This window comes from Salmo salar, chromosome ssa13 (assembly GCF_905237065.1).
Source record: "Salmo salar chromosome ssa13, Ssal_v3.1, whole genome shotgun sequence".
Lineage (NCBI taxonomy): Eukaryota > Metazoa > Chordata > Actinopteri > Salmoniformes > Salmonidae > Salmo > Salmo salar.
The window spans coordinates 30,458,448-30,480,277 of NC_059454.1; the positions used below are offsets into that span (position 1 = coordinate 30,458,448).

General features: G+C 41.5%; 1 protein-coding gene across 6 annotated transcripts in view; it reads right to left on the bottom strand.

Annotated features, from left to right (window-relative positions):
* Positions 1–11,729: 11,729 nt before the first annotated feature.
* Positions 11,730–21,830, bottom strand: part of nadka (NAD kinase a) — a 37,422-nt gene continuing 27,321 nt past the window's right edge. For 3 of the 6 annotated variants that reach the window (XM_014135409.2, XM_045693141.1, XM_045693139.1), the window contains 9 exons: positions 21,149–21,278; positions 20,752–20,857; positions 20,106–20,191; positions 19,835–19,937; positions 19,548–19,672; positions 18,821–18,920; positions 18,153–18,310; positions 14,874–14,956; positions 11,730–14,503 (listed from right to left, as the gene is read on the bottom strand). In XM_014135409.2, the coding sequence (XP_013990884.1) occupies positions 14,356–14,503; positions 14,874–14,956; positions 18,153–18,310; positions 18,821–18,920; positions 19,548–19,672; positions 19,835–19,937; positions 20,106–20,191; positions 20,752–20,857; positions 21,149–21,278 (1,039 nt within the window). In that variant the 3' untranslated portion in view covers positions 11,730–14,355. Of the gene's footprint in view, positions 14,504–14,873; positions 14,957–18,152; positions 18,311–18,820; positions 18,921–19,547; positions 19,673–19,834; positions 19,938–20,105; positions 20,192–20,751; positions 20,861–21,148; positions 21,279–21,830 lie in introns of all 6 variants that reach the window. The other 3 variants (XM_014135408.2, XM_045693140.1, XM_014135410.2) reach the window with 1 other exon arrangement.

Sequence of the window (21,830 nt, forward strand, 5' to 3'; positions counted from 1 at the left end):
TTGAATAGATAATACAAGGACCAGAGCGAAATTGCATGTTAATAGTGGAAGTTGTCTATGTTTATAACGTACATTTAAAAGACACTTTGCATTTGCAAACTCTGCATTCATCTCAACTTGCGAAACGTTAAATCACAGAACAATTAGACAGATAATTCACTGGACGTATAAATATGAAGCATCCGCTTGGCGTTTCCACTCACTACCAAATATGGTAGTGAAAGGAAGCCCAGTGGCGAGCAGTGGGAGAAGATGGAAGGACATGGATTTTGACCGACATTCTGCACATTTTCTCATCGATGAAACATTTGCTCTCAATACAGTTTTCTGTTCCCAAAACTCAAATCTGCTATGAACATAGTGGGCTAAGTTATGTAGACTTTACCCTGTGCAAAAGGTGTAAAAAAATTGTGCAGTGTAGAAGGAGTGCAAAGGCGAATTTTGTTATTGCACATGCGCACCTCTACACCAGGCGGTGTCAGAGGAAGGCCCTGAAAATTGTCAAAGACCCCAGCCACCCCAGTCATAGACTGTTCTCTCTACTACCACATGGCAAGTGGTACCGGAGTGCCAAGTCTAGGACAAAAAGGCTTCAACAGTTTTTACCCCCAAGCCATAAGACTCCTGAACAGGTAACCAAATGGTTACCCGGACTATTTGCATTGTGATTTGAGTAGGCCTAATGGAAATATGCAGACACAGACTAGAACGCGCCAATAGGATCTTGCTAGCGTGTGCTGGGCTCTGCCCATCTGCTTCCTTGTTCTGTCCATTAGAAACGACAGACAGTGATCTATCTTGGTTTAGTTATAAATCTTTGGTTTAATCTTGAACACAACTCTGATGAGGTTCCACTGGAAATGTTTGACCACAAGGGGGCATAATGACTCCCCAATCCACTGATCAGTGCATTTGACAATGTAAACAAAGACAATACAAAGGTTTTGTATAATTTCAGCCAGTGGCTTTGAAATCAGCACTCAAAACTGGTCCCTAAAAAGTGTGTAACACATAGAGATAAAGAGGACTCATCTTTGTATCTGTGCCATTTTAGTGTCTGTGACAGCATAGGCAGCGCCATTAAGGCGATTACCATTTTTTAAGTAATCCATTTTCTTCTTCAAAATTGGCTGATCCCTCCTGATGACCAGGTTGGACATGACTCCAACAGGGTCACCTGGAGGGATCAACCAGTGAGGTTGGAAGTCCCACCCAGTTGACTGCATTAAAATGGTGGAAGTCATCAATGGCGCTGCCCATACTACTACCACCTTTTGGCCACTATAGGCCTCTATCATTCTCAATGGTACACCATTTCATATGATATGTTATGTTCTGCCAACAAATATATACAGTGCATTCAGAAAGTATTCAGACCCCTTGACTTTTTCCACATTTTGTTATGTTACAGTTTTATTCTAAAATGGATTAAATAAATAAGAATCCTAATCAATCTACACCCCATAATGACAAAACCTAAACATGTTTTTAGACTTTTTTCTACATTTATTTAAAGTTAAAAACAGAAATACCTTATTTCCATAAGTATTCAGACCTTTTGCTATGATAATCGAAATTGAGCTCAGGTTCATCCTGTTTCCATTGATCGTCATTGAGATGTTTCTACAACTTGATTGGAGTCTACCTGGCCAAATTGAGCAATGGGGGGGAAGAAGAGCCCTGGTCAGGGACTTGACCAAGAACCCGATGGTAACACTGACAGGGCTCCAGAGTTTCTCTGAGATGGGAGAACCTTCCAGAAGGACAACCATCTCTGCTGCACTCCACCAATCAGGCCTTTATGGTAGAGTGGCCAGATGGAAGCCACTCCTCAGTAAAAGGCACATGACAGCCCGCTTGGAGTTTGCCAAAAGCCATATATAGGACTCTCATGAGAAACAAGATTCAGGTCTCTGAATTCTTTGGTCTGATGAAACCAATATTGAACTCTTTGGCCTGAATGCCAAGTCTGGAGGAAACCTGGCACCATCCCTATGGTTAAGCATGGTGGTGGCAGCATCATGCGGTGGGGATTTTTTTTAATTTTGGGAGACTAGTCAGAATTGAAGGAAAGATGAACGGAGCAAAGTATAGAGAGATCCTTGATAAAAACTTACTCCGGAGCGCTCAGGACCTCACCTTCCAACAGGACAACGACCCTAAGCACACAGCCAAGACAACGCAGGAGTGGCTTCGGGACAACACTCAATGTCCTTGAGTGGCCCAGCCAGAGCCCGTACTTGAACCTGATCTAATCTCTCTGGAGAGACCTGAAAATAGCTGTGTAACAACACTCCCTATCCAACCTGACAGAGCTTGAGGATCTGCAGAGAAGAATGTACAAACTCCAAATACAGGTGTGCCAAGCTTGTAGCGTTGTACCCAAGAAGACTCGAGGCTGTAATAGCTACCAAAAGTGCTTCGACAAAGTACTGAGTCTGAATACTTATGTAAATGTTACATTTTTTTACTTTTAATACATTTGCTAAAATTTCTAAACCCGGTTTTGCTTTGTCATTATGGGTTATTGTGTGTAGATTAAGCAGCAACAACTTACTTCATTTTAGAATAAGGCGGTAACGTAACAAAATGTGGAAAAAGTCAAGGGGTCTGAATACTTTCCGAATGCACTGTATATTTTCAATTTGTATGATGTGGGTATTTTTTTTAAATTCATATGACATGTTATTAATTTCAATTTGTAGAATATGTTACAAGTTCAATCTCTTTAAGTGGTTGTGCTAAAAAAATGTTTTATTGTACTGGCGGCCGACCCCCATTTTGTAGGTCCATTGATTGTCCATGAGACACATGTAAGAAGGGGTGTGTTATGATGAGCATCTGTTGGCTATCATGGACAAAGTGGAGTTTTTATTTTAACTTGTTTAGAGTTAGAATAGAAGAATACACAAGATGCAATTTCAAAATTTGGTTGTGCTTCAGCAGTTTTCTTGTCAGTCACTTAGTCACACAATTAGCTAACATTTTTTAGATTGTAAATTAATCTTGTAGCCAGCTAGCTAAATTTGCTGTAATCATGGTCAAGTTACCAACCTGGGGGCCATCATTGATTTTGTTAGTCACCCAGTGAGATATCATAATAAAAACTGCAAACCTTTCTTTCCACCCTATGACAAAATGTGTAGAATTGCAGGAAATGAACTGTAAAAGGAACATTTCTCTGTGCCCCATGGCAAAATTCATAGAACTGCATGAAATTAGTTATAACATTGCTACATTTTTCTCTGCCTCATGGCAAAATATATGTGTGGGTATATGTTACGCACGCCTCTCGGAAGAGGGAACGCAACACCCTGCTACAACTCAACTCTCCGTGGTGTGAAAGGTATGGGACTGTAGGTGTGAGTAAGGATGACAAAAGGCAGAGAATACCGTTTACAGGGAATTTATTCCGTCGCACGGTAAGTTTGGGGAAAAGGGGCTGGACGGAACCAAAGCAAAGAAAGTAAATATCAAAGCCCCCTCTCCTACCTTACCTGCCTACCCACTACTTACCTAACTAGCACCACCTGGTGCACCAACATAAATACAGGGGATGGTCCACCCAGGTCTTTCCTAGTGTGCATAGACAAACTACTACAGGTTATGTATGGCCGCGGGCCTCTTGCCTAAGCACTCCCTAGGTGCCTTCCCCTTCCCCCCTGGGAACAAATGAAACAGAATAACAAATGTAAGTAACAATTCCAATAATCAAAAACAGTTCTATTTGACACATAACAGACATAACCAATCAGCTCCCTCAGCAACAACTAACATAGTACATACCAAATCGCTTAGTAACAACCAACATATTTTTTTTCTCGCGCTCACGCTCAAAACACTGGCTTATATAGCTTCAGAAGGAGTTGGTAATTGGAGACAGCTGCGTCCTGACGAGGGGGCGGGGTCAGCTCTCCAATTAACAATGGGGGCCGACCAATCAGCTGCTTGGAGAATTTCAGGAAGCCATTTCCTGAAATACATACATGAAAATACACAAACCACAACACAGAAACTGGGGAACGTAACAGTATAGTTGTGGGTATGCAGACCTGCGAGCCAATGCAGCCACCCATGATGAGTTCAAATTTTGTTGTGGTCCCCAACCATAGCCACGGGTACTAGCGGTGCTACAGAACCCCCCAAAAAAGAAATGTTTATTCAGAAGAAAATGTGGGCCTGAGTGCTTGCAGAGATATAGAAACATCAAGAACAAGATAAGATTCTCTAGCTGCTGTTTCACTTAGAAATGGAGATACTCATCTTATCAACATAAAACTAACATCACATCTATGAAATTGTGTCCAGCGTCCTCAAGTCACAAGTTTTTTTTTACACCTCCATACAGTACTGCAGTCATGTGCACACAGGTGTGTTTATTTACAAGGTGTGTACCCCTATGTAAACTGCGGAGTTACGCCTCGATCATCATTCCAATGGAACGCTGTGTTTGCCTTACAGCATTTCGTCGCAGAGACAGTTGTCGCACGCTCTGTGTGGGGCATTTGTTGGATTTATCAAACGTATGTGTCAAACTGTATGTGTAGATAGCTTGACAGAAATGGTGGAAGAAGGTGAATGTTGAACTTTTGTTGCACAAATATCCAGATGATGCTGCATACTATTTTGCACAATGACGCTAACGGTGTAATCAAGGCGTTGAAGGTGTATTCCGCAACACATTATGCTCTAGGAGTGCTAGTGAGTAAAATTCCCCAAAATTGGGCAAATCAGTGCACATTTCTCCAAGCCCAGAATAAAAGCATACAGTCATATGTTTATTTAAGTAATATCATGGTTCAATTAACATATTATTATGTATCAGCCATACAATATACATGTGAACTTGTTACCATCTTGTACTGTAACTAATATCCACATACTGTATATTCCTATTTCAGTCCATTGTTTAGCAATGGGAGGGCTCAGATCTTCCATCCCCAAACCTGAGACCAAGGCACCAGGAACTGATCCCATCACCACGTGGCCCGGTCAGTATACGTCCCACCTGTTCTCCTTATACACGGAGTAGAGAGACCTTTTTGTCACATTTAACTATTTATTCAGTTCAACATTCTTCCTGAACTGCAAGAAAAGCTTTGGATAAGTTCCTTTTAGTGCCACATTTTTGTATTATCACATGAATCATAAATCAGAATTTTCACAGCACAAGAATGACTGTCTTACTCAGGAATTTTCCAGGTTTTGATTGAATAGGGCCTAGGTGTCAGTGAACAAAGCCAATATGCTTTGCTTTCTCTTGACCCTAGAGATAAAGCCTTAGTCAGAGCTCTCATGCTTGAAGTTTTACTTCTGCTTCATCATCGCCTCTTTGATGGCACTCTGGCCCTCACACTGACAAACATCTATAGGCAAAGTACAGCTATGAGGACGACTTCACTGTATCCCTCATCCAACTGGTTGGAATTTGTAAGTGGCGTGACTTACATTAGTGGCAATAGCAACAGATTGGAAACGTATGACCTAATCAACAGCCACCCCTGCCCCTCCTGAAAGCAGAAGTGTCCAGGCATGAACACATGATGAAATGTCCAGAGAAAAGAAATGCAACCCCCGACTCAGATCATCCCCCATGTCAACATTGTGTGCTATGGTGAAATCCTGATTATGCCGCCTACACCAAAGACTGTGTGATACAGTCTTCTTTCCGTTCCTCCAGTGTTCTGCATATACAGTGGGGGGAAAAAGTATTTGATCCCCTGCTGATTTTGTACGTTTGCCCACTGACAAAGAAATTATTGGTCTATAATTTTAATGGTAGGTTTATTTGAACAGTGAGAGACAAAATAACAACAACAAAAAATACAGAAAAACACGTCAAAAATGTTATAAATTGATTTGCATTTTAATGAGGGAAATAAGTATTTGACCCCCTCTCAATCAGAATTGAATCAGAATTCTGAATCAGATTTCTGGCTCCCAGGTGTCTTTTATACAGGTAACGAGCTGAGATTAGGAGCACACTCTTAAAGGGAGTGCTCCTAACCGCAGCTTGTTACCTGTAAAAAAGACACCTGTCCACAGAAGCAATCAATCAATCAGATTCCAAACTCTCCACCATGGCCAAGACCAAAGAGCTCTCCAAGGATGTCAGGGACAAGATTGTAGACCTACACAAGGCTGGAATGGGCTACAAGACCATCGCCAAGCAGCTTGGTGAGAAGGTGACAACATTTGGTGCGATTATTCGGAGATGGAAGAAACACAAAAGAACTGCCAATATCCCTCGGCCTGGGGCTCCATGCAAGATCTCACCTCGTGGAGTTGCAATGATCATGAGAACGGTGAGGAATCAGCCCAGAACTACACGGGAGGATCTTGTCAATGATCTCAAGGCAGCTGGGACCATAGTCACCAAGAAAACAATTGGTAACACACTACGCCGTGAAGGACTGAAATCCTGCAGCGCCCGCAAGGTCCCCCTGCTCAAGAATACATATACATGCCCGTCTGAAGTTTGCCAATGAACATCTGAATGACTCAGAGGACAACTGGTGAAAGTGTTGTGGTCAGATGAGACCAAAATGGAGCTCTTTGGCATCAACTCAACTCGCCGTGTTTGGAGGAGGAGGAATGCTGCCTATGACCCCAAGAACACCATCTCCACCGTCAAACATGGAGGTTGAAACATTACGCTTTGGGGGTGTTTTTCTGCTAAGGGGACAGGACAACTTCACTGCATCAAAGGGACGATGGACGGGGCCATGTACTGTCAAATCTTGGGTGAGAACCTCCTTCCCTCAGCCAGGGCATTAAAAATGGGTCGTGGATGGGCATTCCAGCATGACAATGACCCAAAACACACGGCCAAGGCAACAAAGGAGTGGCTCAAGAAGAAGCACATTAATGTCCTGGAGTGGCCTAGCCAGTCTCCAGACCTTAATCCCATAGAAAATCTGTGGAGGGAGCTGAAGGTTCGAGTTGCCAAACGTCAGCCTTGAAACCTTAATGACTTGGAGAAGATCTGCAAAGAGGAGTGGGACAAAATCCCTCCTGAGATGAGTGCAAACCTGGTGGCCAACTACAAGAAACGTCTGACCTCTGTGATTGCCAACAAGGGTTTTGCCACCAAGTACTAAGTCATGTTTTGCAGAGGGGTCAAATACTTATTTCCCTCATTAAAATGCAAATCCATTTTTAACATTTTTGACATGCGTTTTTCCGTATTTTGTTGTTGTTATTCTGTCTCTCACTGTTCAAATAAACCTACCATTAAAATTATAGACTGATCATTTCTTTGTAAGTGGGCAAATGTACAAAATCAGCAGGGGATCAAATACTTTTTTCCCCCCACTGTACTACATCACCAGGGGCATCCTGCAGGAGAACAGGCTGATAGTGTTTGTCCTCAGTGTGTTGATGGTCATGATGCGCTCTGTGGTCAACTTCATGGTGCTTCCAGTCCAGGATAAAAAGAACTTGCTTGTGGTATGTTGCATGTGGACCTACAAAATTAAACCAACCTCTTTTTAAAGGGTCATGTTCAGTACGGTACACCATAGCAAAACGTTTTTCAACAGAAAATAACAATCTGAGCGCTCATTGGACAAGTTCAGGTAGTAACTCCTTGTTTCAAAACGTTTCTTCCTATTGAACACAGCTCAATAATGACCATATATATGACTGTGCATGTCTTTATGCCACAGGTACTGCTTTGGTAGCGGCAGTAGTGACTCGATGGCCTCTCATCTCCTTCTGAAAAACCCATTGGATGAGAAATCCAGAGGTACCGCCCCTCTTACCTTCTCCTCCAATAGGTTTTGAGGAGACGAGGAGTGATGGTCAAGGAGTATGCAATTAAGAAAAGGCCTGTGTGTGCGCTTTTGTGGAAGGTGCAGTTTGTATGCATCCTGTGTGTGGTCGTGGTGGCCCATGTCCTGTGCGCCACGCTGCTCATCCAGAGGCCCAACATGATGGCCTTCCGGGTGGGCGGAGCTCTGGAGACCATCCAGGAGCAGTACTTCCTGCTCAACCTGTGCTTCTCCATGGTTACATTTTACCTACACGCTCAGGCACTGCCGCATTCCACATTAATCATAACACGTCTGGCACCCGAAGGCCGTTGTCTTCCGACAGATGGTGTCATTCTAACGAGGTGTGGCCTTGATCTGTGGTGCAGATATATGTGATTGACTTCAGGGTACCAGGGTATTTGGGATGGAGGTGTACTGGATCGGTAGTTGGTTTAACCTTTGGCTGGTTTTGACATTTCTCTGTCAGCTGTGCCTTTGCATCCTGATCATGATGTCAGGCACAACCATGTCCCTCACAAACCACATCATCTTCGGCTTTGGAGTGGTCTGGGCCTGCCTTACTCACTGCGATAGCCCCCACGACTGCGGTAACAAGTATCAAGAGAATACAAATTTAAAAAAGGAATCATTGGTGTGCACTGAAAATATGAGTAGCTACAAGTGCATAAACAGTATGAGTATGTGAAGAATAGTACAGAAATAACTCACAATACAATATTACACAATACTATGCATAAAGCATGTGAACTCAATAGAAGGAAAGAATGTTAACCTTTAAAGATGTCCTCCAGTGATATTCATTTACATTACATTTACATTTATTCGAAGTATAAATACAGTAAAGTACACACACTAAAGGGTAAAAAAAAACAAAAAAACATTTTGAGCAAGAAAGTGTTTAGACAATTTCAATGAGTAGGGCATTCAAGGAGTTGGTCTGATGGGAATCTGTGATGTCATCGGCCTCCCCACTTGCTTGAGGAACAATAGAAGCACTATAGAGAACAAAAGAGGAAAGCCCCACCCCCCACACTTGTGCTATGTCATGACTTACCTGTACCACCTATTAAGATGTGCCTTTTGTTAAGAAAATCAGGTGTTCAGAGGTGAAAAGGAGACTGGAGTTCCACTTATGAGGTGCATACTTCATGTAAAACAAGTATGGCGCAATAACAGGTTAATCCATCCTTTGTTCCAGGTTTTAAAAGAACCCAAGCAGTTGGTCTGGGTCTTCATCCTTCAGAATGTGCCAGAGGTAGCCTACTTCCTGTACCTGATGTACAGGGTGAGCTGTGAAAGCCAATGGTTGAACTGATCCCGAATCAGGTCTTTGGAGGAAGTGTGGTGGGTGGTTGGCTCAGAGATCCACTTCAAATGACCAGTCTTCTGATTTCAGATCAGTACACATTGGGGGCAGGACAAGATGTACACACTGGAGACCGCTGCTGTGACAGGAGCAGTGATCTCAGTGCTGATCAAGGGCGTGCTCTTCTGGGCTCTCTTCCGATTGGCGCGCAGCTCTGGCCAGGGCCTGGAGAGGAGTGAGTAGAGTATAGCTTATTTTTCCTTCACCTGATCCATTGCTTGTTTACGAGAAGTCACTGGAAGTTCAGGATATTCAGGCTAGACAAGAACAAGGCTCATAGATGACACACAAACATAACTTCAAACAATGTTTTGACACATTTAAGGATCATTTGTAGAAACACATTTTTGTTATGGGCACAGTAAAAGTCATTCCAAGAACTTCTGACGGAAATCGAAAAATAGACCAACTACTTGTTTTTGTTGGAAGGTTTCCATCCAATTTGCAACAGAATTTCATGCTATTATCAAATCTGCATAAAAAAAGTTAATTTTCCCACTAGAGGTTTATTTCCATCAAACTGACTTGTTGCGGATAGAAGGCTGTGCGTGATGACATAGTGCACATAAACACTTCTGGCTTAGAGCGACTGCCCCTAAAAAGCAACTTATTTTTGAAAACGGCCTGTATGGCATCAATTCTAGTCATTACTTAACATTTAATAGTGTCAAAATTGACCACAAAGTGTAAAGAAGATCATTTGGATCATAAAGTCAGTCTTGTCCAAAACGGAGTTGGAAAAACAATGGTCACGGAATGAAGGGTAAAGTAAGTTTTCCTTGGGTTGGTTTCTTTCAAACCTTTCCACATGCCCACAGCATCCAAGTAATAATCAAATCCGAGTGCAGCTGCACACAATCCGATTGTAATGCCCATGGTCAAGTTGGTTTGACATTCGATATCCCTATGGGGCTAGTTACCATCAGTAAATTACACAATGTTCATGGGACAATATTTAAAAAAGTAAATAGCTCCAACTTATGTATTAACCTCAAACTATAAATTGTATTAATATTTATTGGAAAGTAGCATCAAGCACATCCCCTTACACTTTCATCGCCCTGTGAAGTTCATAATTTATTTCATCTAATAATGTGTGTATGCTTTTTCAAATCGTAGTTGGAGGACCACATCATAGCATCGTGTGACTGCAAATTGACCTCGACATGGTTATTCTATGAACAATTGCGCAATAAATCGTTTCCACCGCAGTTTGTTGTATAATTACATTTTACCGACACAAAAATGCCACCATTTCAAACGAACAAATTCGGTCAACATGTATAAAATTGTACCGACACTTCCTGTTTCCTTCACAGCTGTGGGGATTTTTTTTATTTAGGGTATGAAAACTGGATTGAAACATGGTTTGTGTGACTAACTAATCAGGGTACTTATGTTTCTCTCTCTCTCCAGTGTTAACGGACAAGTGTAAATTGCCTTTGTGAGAAGGAAATGGCTACGGTTACACAGGACGGATTAGCTGTTTGTAAATTTCTCAATCATTTTGTAACAACTCTGGTTCTAACCAATGTTTGAAGTTAGGAACTGGAGAGAAATGCACTCAAATGGCCATCTGACTGGTCTGTTTTTACTGGATGATTCCACTGCCTGTGACAGACAAGAATCTGTCATGCAAAATATTGTAAACTGATTATTTTATAAAAGCTGATGAGCATCACCACTGGTTATAATTTATTATGCGAGTCTAGTGTACTACACACGGTCACTTTTTCATCACATTTTACCTACTTCTGGAGGATTGTGGCTGACGCTTACCCTTCAGTGTGCCTACAACACATACAGTGAGATGCTCGGCCACAGCATGCACAATCCAACTTCTGATCACTGAAAGAATTACAGAAATACTAAATCAGTGCAGTTATTCAGCACAATTATTTTATTTTTAGGGTCTGCTGCTTTTACCATAATCCTTTTAGCAAATGATCACTTACCTTAGCGTGCTTGTAGTAATATAAATCAAAAAATTATTCAGAGTGGTATTGTAATACAGCCCCATCTATGTAATTGATTGCTAAGTTTTATACGGCCAACTTTTTATTAGCATTTGAGATGTATCCGTTTGTGGATAAGATCTATTCTTTTATATACGTTAATGTATTAACTATTTGACATTTCAATTTTCTATGCTCTTAAAAGGAAATATATTGACTGAAGTTGATTAATCCTTATATCAATTAAAAGTTGCTCACATTGTTGATAGCCAGTTGACATGATCATCTATTTAGGTTTTTTGCTGCACTATAATACATTTGGTTGACCACCCATTGTGTTTTTGTAAACTACAGGTTCTCAAAATTACAAAACAAAATCGTTGCAGTAAACTCCTTTATTGCTTAATTAAAAAAAAAAAAGAAATACAGGAAGAGGAGTGCACTGTTGGGAAAGAGATTACTTCCTCAAATATTCAATGGGTAATAAATCGTAGGTTGTGTTGTCTATTTCCTTGTTCCTGGACACCTACAAAAGGGTTAAAATTCATCAGATGAAACCAATATGCAGCAAATTAATGTCTCAACAAGGCACACCAATAATACCAAACAAATAAATTCACACTTTCCCGACAATTCATTGGCTCTCGGTTTATTAAAGTGCTCTGGAAAAATAGCAGAATTCATTTCAGAAACAATATTTACAAAACGTACCATTACAAAAGAGTTATAGGACCACAGAGATGTAGAAGTCTACAAAACACAGTGAGAAGCACTTGAAGATTAGACTTGACATAGAAAGCATCAAAAGGAACCATAAAGGTATCACACATTGGGGAAGCTTAAATGATTTCAGTGTAAAAATCTTGGTTCTTTCGTTATCTATCGGCTGGTTTGTAAGGCAAAGTCCACGACTGCCATTACTTCAGTAGAGGATACTGTACTCACTGAAAAACAAAGTATAGTAGCAAATAAAGAAAAACACATTTCTTTCAAATGTTTGCTCTTATAAAACGATATCCCCTAACAACTGAAGGGACTGTCATTCAATCTTGATGAACAGACTCCACTCCAAATTCAATTGTTAGAGGAAATTCATATTTTTCTACTTTAAGAGAATAGATTGTGAAACTAACCTGCACTGAAGCCTTAAGACAATCAATAATATCAATATAGAAAAAGTACCAAAGAGATTTATATTTCAGCAATGATACAGTGCAAACTGGTTAATAAACATATAGGTTATATAAAAAAAACATCTTATTGAAGCATCATAAATGAGAAAATAAAGGAATGATTGATTGACTAGTTAGAATGAGCTGGTCCTCTTGCAGAGTGTGGTGCGCTGGTATCCAGAGCTTAAACCACTTTTTCCATTGGGGGAAATGTCACTTGCTCATCGAACAAGTACATTTAGCACGCAAATTCACAAGGTATTAAATTCATATAAACTATAATTGGTTGTCTCTAAAATGAGCATCTGATAGTTCAAGATTATAACTCCTTGAGAAAATGTTATATGAAAAACATGTCCATTTTATCACATCGTATCTTTTACCACCCCCCGAAAAGCCAATTAGGATAGAAGAAAAACCCTCAAACCATCATAACATATTTTATTATATTATCAAGTCGGTATTTCTGAGCTGGGCAGTCAGAGGGGGTGAGAATTAGTCTCATTTGGTAAGGTAGGCCAACACCTACTACTGGTATATGAATGCCTTCAATCTCTCATCATACTGCAATAAGTCTGACACCATAGGTCAGGGGCGGACAACCCTGGTCCTGGAGTGCCACAGGCACAGCAGGGTTTAGGTCCATCCAGGCACCACACCAGACTCATCACCTCGCCAACTGAGCTAATTATTCAGTATCATTGATGGGCTAAATTCCATCTACCTGTCCTCCCAAGTCTAAAGCAAAAATAAATACGTAAACTAAAAAACCTGAGGTATCCACGGCACTCCGGGACCAGGGTTGCCCTACCCCTGCCTTGGGTGGTAAAACCCTGTAGAATCACAATTGCCTTCATTGTGAACAACGGAATTACCTTGAAATGAACGACATAGTAGATCTATGGCTTTACAGTGAGGCTATGAATACAATCAAGTTGTGGTCTCATCTCACCTGGAATGGACTTTAGTTCTTAATGTTTGTTCCATAATGTTCTGGCATTTAAAATGGTCAGAAACTACAACGTTGCTGTAGACAAAGTAGTTAACGTAAGATGAACATGTACTGAAGCTTCTGAAATGGCTTGCACTGCAGACAAACTGCAGAGAGAGGAATACTGAAGATATAGTTATGCTACACTTGCACTAAGCTGTAAATACCATTAAGAAAATTAAAGTTATGTAAACCTTAATAAGCAATTATCTATGTAATAGTTACGAGTTGAAGGCACAATCTACACATTTAGTTCATTATTGCAGAGTAGATGCAATTATTCTGCTATTCCTGAAGTAGTAGTAGTAATAATAATAATAATAATAATAATAATAATAATAATAATAATAATACCTAATTTTGTTAGGGATTGTATAAAAAAAATACATACATTTAATTCCTTATCCCCATCATCTCCAAGAACATTGGTTCTTGACGAACAACCCCACTGACAATAGTCACGATATCTGTTTTATATGTTGAGGAGCTTGGGAGCCCCTTAGCATTCACGTCGCTCAAGCTAAACAAAACAACGTCCATGGTTTAAGAGGGCCGAGGTTTGTCCCCGATAGCTTGTAGACGCCACGAAACAATAGACAAAGTGATAAAACAGACCACATTATATCTCATCGGCCAAGTTTAACAATCATTATCAGGAGGTTTGATATCATGGTTTTGATCCCTAGCTCAGTATTACTGTGTCGCATGTCTGACTGAAAACAATCCAGGTTTAAGTTAACCCGTGAGACTATCTGGTTGTTGGCATAAAAAGGCAATTTCGACAATCTTTTTCAAAGGGCGTGAAATTCTTAACAGTAAGGTATGATTCATTCTAGAACCAAAACAAAATAATGCAAATCATCTCCGGAGGATATTAGTTGCAAATTTACCTGATGGAATCCAACTGAAGTAAATGGGTGCATTCCAGATATAGGATATCAAAATATCATGTTGACGTCGTATCCTAGTATGTTAAAACACTTGTCCAGGTATTATAAAGATCGGATTTCATCCGTGAAGAACTGTGCAGAATCTGTATATCTGGAACGCACCCAAAAGGTCAACATAGCGTCACCGGGAGGCGAGTTTGTTGGCCTCAGAACTCTTCCTCCTCTGAGCTGAGGTAGTTCTGCTTCTTCCTCACATTCCAGTGTAAACATTGGCTCAGGCTCTCAAACCAGTCGTTCACGGGGTCCCGGAAACAGATGGAGGGAACAGGGAAGCAGGAAGTAGTGATGGTAATGCTGGAGATGAGACAATAGGGAGATAAAGAGCAAAGGCAGTCAAGTATTGAGTGGGAGGCATGCCAGGTATTCACAATCACCCAAAGAATTACTTGAAAATGACAGACTGACGCTGTTACAGGTAAATCAATGACATGGGCTGCGAGCATTTCAGCAACAAGGAATAATTCTCTCTGCCTAAATAAAGGAAAACCTGTACTGAACATCGTGTGACATGACCTTCTTGGCTTGAGTCCATGAAACGGGTCAATATAATTACATAAGTGTGTGTATTCAGGCGACTTGCGGAAGTGTGTCAGGCTATGTTCATCAGCATTTGTTTGATGTTCGGTGGTGATTGCAGTGATTGAGGGGTCAAAAGGTTGCCCACCTGTCTCCATGGCAGATCTCTTGTCTCTTCCTCCCGTCAAACGACACCCAGGCCGTATTTCTGGCGTCACGTGACAGCATGATCTGAGCGTGACAGACGGAGCAGAAAAACAACCAGTCAAAGACAACAAAAAGTCTTCAGCAGAAAATGCTCTGTTAAAGTGTGTGTGTATTACAAGCAATTCCCTCATTCCAAATTCCCATCACCTGTGACAACTGAAGGGTACGCATTGTGCTAGCTGTGTGTCAGACTGGTCATTTCTTACCGGTTATTGCCTGTGTTGTCTTACGCAAATGTGTTCTGGAGAGGAGCAGTAAATGCTAATGGCTTGTGGAGAGGAGCGGTAAATAGATAATATCTACGTTGAATGTGTGTGTGTTATTATTTTTTACCATTTTCGACATTGTAGAATAATAGTGAAGACATCAAAACTATTAAATAACATATGGAATCATGTAGTAACCAAAAAAGTGTTAAACAAATGAAAATGTTATATTTGAGATTCTTCAAAGTAGCCACCCTTTGCCTTGATGACAGCGTCGCACACTTGGCATTCTCTCAACCAGCTTCATGAGCTAGTCACCTGGAATTCATTTCAATTAACAGGCGTGGCTTGTTAAAAGTTAATGTGGAATTTCTTTCCTTCTTAATGCGTTTGAGCCAATCAGTTGTGTTGTGACAAGGTAGGGGTTGTATACAGAAGATAGCCCTATTTTGTAAAAGACCAAGTCCATATCATGGCAAGAACAGCTCAAATAAGCAGAGAAACGACAGTCCATTACTTTAACCTGTTGGGGATAGGGGGCAGTATTTGCACGGCCGGATAAAAAACATACCCGATTTAATCTGGTTACTACTCCTGCCCAGTAACTAGAATATGCATATAATTTTTTGATTTGGATAGAAAACACCCTAAAGTTTCTAAAACTGTTTGAATGGTGTCTGTGAGTATAACAGAAGTCATATGGCAGGCCAAAACCTGAGAAGATTCTAAACAGGAAGCGCCCTCTCTGACCATTTCTTGGCCTTCTTTGTCATCTCTTTCCAAAACAGAGGATCTCTGCTGTAACGTGACATTTTCTAAGGCTCCCATAGGCTCTCAGAAGGCGCCAGAACGTTGAATGATGACTTTGCAGTCCATGGCTGAAAAACAGTAGACCACTTACCAAAAACATTTGGTAAGTGGTCGATCTGAGAACAATGAGACGGGCGCACGCATGCACGTGAAGAGTCCATTTTACTTTCTCAGTCTTTGAACGAAAACAACGACTCCCGGTCGGAATATTATCGCTATTTTACGAGAAAAATCGCATAAAAATTGATTTTAAACAGCGTTTGACATGCTTCGAAGTACGGTAATGGAATATTTTGACATTTTTTGTCACGATACGCGCCGGGCGCGTCACCCTTCGGATAGTGTCTTGAACGCACAAACAAAACGCTGCTATTTGGATATAACTATGGATTATTTGGAACCAAACTAACATTTGTTGTTGAATTAGAAGTCCTGGGAGTGCATTCTGACGAAGAACAGCAAAGGTAATCCAATTTTTCTTATAGTAAATCTGAGTTTGGTGAGTACCAAACTTGGTGGCTGTCAAAATAGCTAGCCTGTGATGGCCGGGCTATCTACTCAGAATATTGCAAAATGTGCTTTCACCGAAAAGCTATTTTAAAATCGGACACTGCGATTGCATAAAGGAGTTCTGTATCTATAATTTTTTAATAATTGTTATGTTTTTTGTGAACGTTTATCGTGAGTAATTTAGTAAATTCACCGGAAGTGTTCGGTGGGAATGCTAGTCACATGCTAGTCACATGCTAATGTAAAAAGCTGTTTTTTGATATAAATATTAACTTGATTGAACAAAACATGCATGTATTGTATAACAATGTCCTAGGAGTGTCATCTGATGAAGATCATCAAAGGTTAGTGCTGCATTTAGCTATGGTTTGGGTTTTTGTGACATTATATGCTAGCTTGAAAAATGGGTGTCTGATTATTTCTGGCTGGGTACTCTGCTGACATAATCTAATGTTTTGCTTTCGTTGTAAAGCCTTTTTGAAATCGGACAGTGTGGTTATATAAAGGAGAGTCTTATCTTTCAAATGGTGTAAAATAGTCATATGTTTGAGAAATTTAAGTAATAGCATTTCTAAGGTATTTGAATATCGCGCCACGGCATTCCACTGGCTGTTGACTAGGGTGGGACGCCCAGAGAGGTTAAGACATGAAGGTCAGTCATACGGAACATTTCAAGAACTTTGAACGTTTATTCAAGTGCAGTCGCAAAAACCATCAAGCGCAATGATGAAAATGGCTCTCATGAGGACCTCCACAGGAAAGGAAGTCCCAGAGTTACCTCTGCAGAGGATAAGTTCATTGGAGTTACCAGCCTCAGAAATTGCAGGCCAAATAAATGCTTCCCAGAGTTCAAGTAACAGACATCTCAACATCAACTGCTCAGAAGAGACTGCGTGAATCAGGCCCTCATGGTCGAACTGCTGTAAAGAAACCACTACTAAATGACACCAATAAGAAGGAGACTTGTTTCTTGGCCCAAGCACGAGCAACAGACATTAGACTGGGGGAAAACTGTCCTTTGGTCTGATGAGTACAAATTTTTGATTTTTGGTTCTAAACATGGTGTCTTTGTGAGACGCAGAGTAGGTGAACGGATGATCTCTGCATGTGTGATTACCACTGTGAAGCATAGAGGAGGAGGTGTGATGGTGCTTTGCTGGTGACATTGTCAGTGATTTATTTAAAATTCAAGGCACACTTAACCAGCACGGCTACCACAGCATTCTGTAGCGATACGCCATCCGGACTATCATCTATTTTCAACAGGACAATGACCAAACACACCTCCAGGCTGTGTAAGGGCTATTTGACCCAGAAGGAGAGTGATGGGGTGCTGCATCAGATGACCTGGCCTCCACAATCACCAGACCTCAACCCAATTGAGATGGCTTGGGATGAGTTGGACCACAGAGTGAAGGAAAGGCAGCCAACAAGTGCTCAGCATACGTGGGAACTCCTTCAAGATTGTTGGAAAAGCATTCCAGGTGAAGCTGGTTGAGAGAGTGCAAAGCTGTCATCAAGGCAAAGGGTGGCTACTTTGAAGAAACTCAAATATATTTTGATTTGTTTAACACTTTTGGTCACTACATGATTTCATAAGTGTTATTTAATAGTTGATGTCTTCCCTATTATTTTACAATAAAGAAAACAGTAAAAATAAACTTTTGACTGGTTCTGTATGCGTGTGTGTTTACCTTGAGTTCCACCCCAGCAGGCACTACGATGGGTCTGAAGGACAATGAGTGGGGGCAGATGGGGGTGATCATGATGGCCGGCACGTTGGGGTGGATCATGGAGGCTCCAGCCGCCACCGCGTATGCCGTGCTGCCCGTGGGAGTGGACACTATCACACCTGAGACAACACACAGACACTTCTTTGAGCACACCCCCTAAAACACTCAAGTGACACACGCCTAAAAACACCAAGGAGCTGAAAGCAGTTCCAAAACTCAGTAAACCGTTCCCGAAGACAAGGGAAATACTTCTGACATCAGACCCTGAGGCTTCCAGAGAGGGAGTTACTAGGCAGTAGTCAAGGACAGATGGTAGAGTTAAGTCTATGCTCTACTAACAAGGCAAGCTGCAGTCCAACAGTCTGCAGCACTAATAGACCATCAGTACCACTGGTGCTTGTTTGCACTCTGGGCTTGAACACAGGCAGTAAGCAGTAGCACAAACAATAGTATGGCGACCAGTTACATCATCTAAACTCAAGTACAACTTAAAGTCAGAGATGCATTAACAATAAAAGTGTATTTATATTAGTGAAACATCTAAGAGGGAAATAAAAGTGAAGCAGCCAAAACGGATGGGGTGTAATCCTTTAACCCAGTAGCAGCAGGTTGAGGAATTTACTACTCACCGTCTCCCTGTACCGTGGTGATGAGGTGTCCGTCTAGGAAGAGGTCCACGTTGGAAAGGTAGGACGACGGGCCTCTGTCCACCACCACCTCATTTAGCACCTGTTGGACCAAGACACCCAGAGCCATGTTAACCAGAGATACTGCACTAGCCAAGTTGTTAGTCACTTTGGGAACCCTTTTTCAACACAGCCATATGTTATGACTTGTCAAAGTCCACTTAGTTGGAAGTAGGGACTGTGTGTACGATGACAACTCAAACATCCCACGTAGCTCACGTACATCAACCCCATGATGTGATAGCACCATAGGCCAAAATGGAAGCAAAAAGCGTGGATTGTTAGAACCTTCAGAAAAACAAATCCCTGTGACGGATTACATCAAACAAATAAGGAGGAAGTGAAACAAGACCTGACTGCTGCCACCCTACACACCCCAGAAAAGGTGGTACATTTGAACCTTCCTGGTGTTTTATCATCCCACTGGGATCTGTGGCCAGGCCTGTGGCAGTGGGAACATTACCAGAGGAAACGCCTCATGTCTGCTACATGCACCCGATGACTGCATGTTTGTTCAACACGCCGCAACAATAGGTGAACACCCAGTGACCACACAGTAAAGACAATAAGCATGAGATGTGCCAAGTCATCATGACGCTAGGAACCTATTGTGGTACGAACCATAAAACTAGGATTTCATAACCAGCCAGGTGTATGGTGCAGACCTCACCTGGTACTGCATGGATTTGCGGCTGCCCTCACTGTCACCGTTCGTCATGATGATGCTCTTCTTCTCTCGGCTCTCCTTCACCACTCTCACCCGCAGGCGACTGCGCAGGATGATGGCGGTGTTACCTGCTCAGCAGAAACACACACACCGAAAGAGACACACACACGTTAAACCAAGAGTAGCACAAAGAGGTTAACCTACCTGCTAGAAATTATGAGAGCATGGCTCCTGTTATTGAAATTAGATAAGGCAGAGGCTAAAGAAGGGAAAAAAAACACTCAACGTACCCTCAATGATTTGGGTGACCTGAGACTGGTAGGTGTCAAATTTGAAAGGTGTGAGGAAGCCCAGAGAACCCAGGTGAAAGGCCATAACAGGTGGAACGCTCTCCTGAAAACACAGGAGCATACACACGCTATGGAATAAGCTAAATTGATACAAATCAATACACAACCAAGTTGCTGAATTATTCTAGTACAATTCACACAGAGTACACTCAAAAATGTATAAATGAATGTGTTTACTATACCACAAGATGTTAATATTGTAAATGTATACCTGGAAGAGTGACGATGCGTAAAGTAAGGTCCCATCTCCACCAAGACAGATGATGAAATCCACTCGATTGGAAATGTCATCAAGATCTGAACAGTGCATACAAACACATTAGGATCATGTCCGTAAGAGAAAGCTATTCTACTTAAAGTTAGAGCTCCATAGACAATCCTGACTACATCACTAGCTAGAGAGTCACACAGATCAATCTATCATCAATCAGGATCGTATTCACTAGGCACCAAATGGAAGAAAACTGACTAAAATAGGAAGGAACTAGGGAAAGGGGATACCTAGTCAGTTGCACAACTGAATGCATTCAACTGAAATGTGTCTTCAACATTTAACCCAACCCCTCTGAACCAGAGGTGCAGGGGGCTGCCTTAAATCGACATCCACGTCTTCGGCACCCAGGGAACAGTTGTTGTTGGGCGTTAACAGTCTTGCATATTTTTCCACCTTGCCAGCTCATGGATTCGAACCAACGACCTTTTGGTTACTGTCCCAATGCTCTTAACCGCTAGGCTACTTGCCGCCCCTAAACCTCTCCCATAAGATAATGCCTACTCGTTTTCTGATGTAAATAAAAGTGCTACGGTGTGCACTAATCAATACAACCCAGTCCTCTGATGGCTAGTGGTCTCCTCACCTTCTCTGAAGGTACAGAACTTCTGGATGACGGCCCCAAAGCTCTCATCGCCCGCAATGGCTGTGTCCGCCAGAACCTTGCTCTCCACATAAACAATCATGTTTTTCTGCTAGAACAACGCACAAGTATAAACACATGCATTAGCAACACGCAATCACCCTTTAGAAGAAGAATCGGTTGAAAGGATATTCCGACTACAGTTTACAAGCAGCTTTCCTTTCTAGTGGGGTAAAAAAAGTATACAAATTCTCAGTCACTAATACTTCTGTTTTCAGGGACTTCATTGCAGACTTTCTCATGAAACGGAAGTAATATACCACACAGGCCGCTAAGGTGCAGGAAGCTATAACATGAGACTAGATGGACTCAGCAAAAGAAAAAGGTGCAGATGTCCTACCTCTGTGAGGAACACACAGAGCTCTTTGAAAGGCTGCAGTAGACTAGCATCCTGGATCTTCTTGATGACAAGGACACTTTTGGGAGGCTTGTTCCACGTCAGCCTCTGACTGGCTGGGTCCTGAATGTGCCTACATGGCGAGAACGACCACATTTAATCAATATCTTTTCAAATGGTAATAATTGACTGGACAATTTGATCACTCATCATTTGATCAAAAAGATTGCAGCAATAAAGAGCAACATTGAAATGTTGTTCCTTAATAGAGAGACATGCATGACTCATTGACCCAATCGGGCTTTCCAAAATTATACAATTTTGGTGGAGCACCATTTGTAAACATACAGCTAAGAGCAATAGTTTATCAAGTCATTGTTCACCTTGACATCTTGAGGTACAGTATGTAAATAAATAAATAGTTAGCACATTTGTAATTATATCATGGTTGCACACTACTGTAACCTGTAAGCTTTGCGGCTGTGGAACATTTCTGGTTTGGGCACGGTGAGCTCTCAATAGCTATGTTTCGAGCTCTTGTTGGCTCAGTGTTACTTCATACGGTTTGTGTTTGCCCAGTTGGATAAGAGGCAGGGCTGCTTAACACCTATACTATTATTGGCCAGGGCTTAGTCTAGCAACATCAGAGTTCAAAAGGGTCAAGACAGGGACCAGTACATTTACA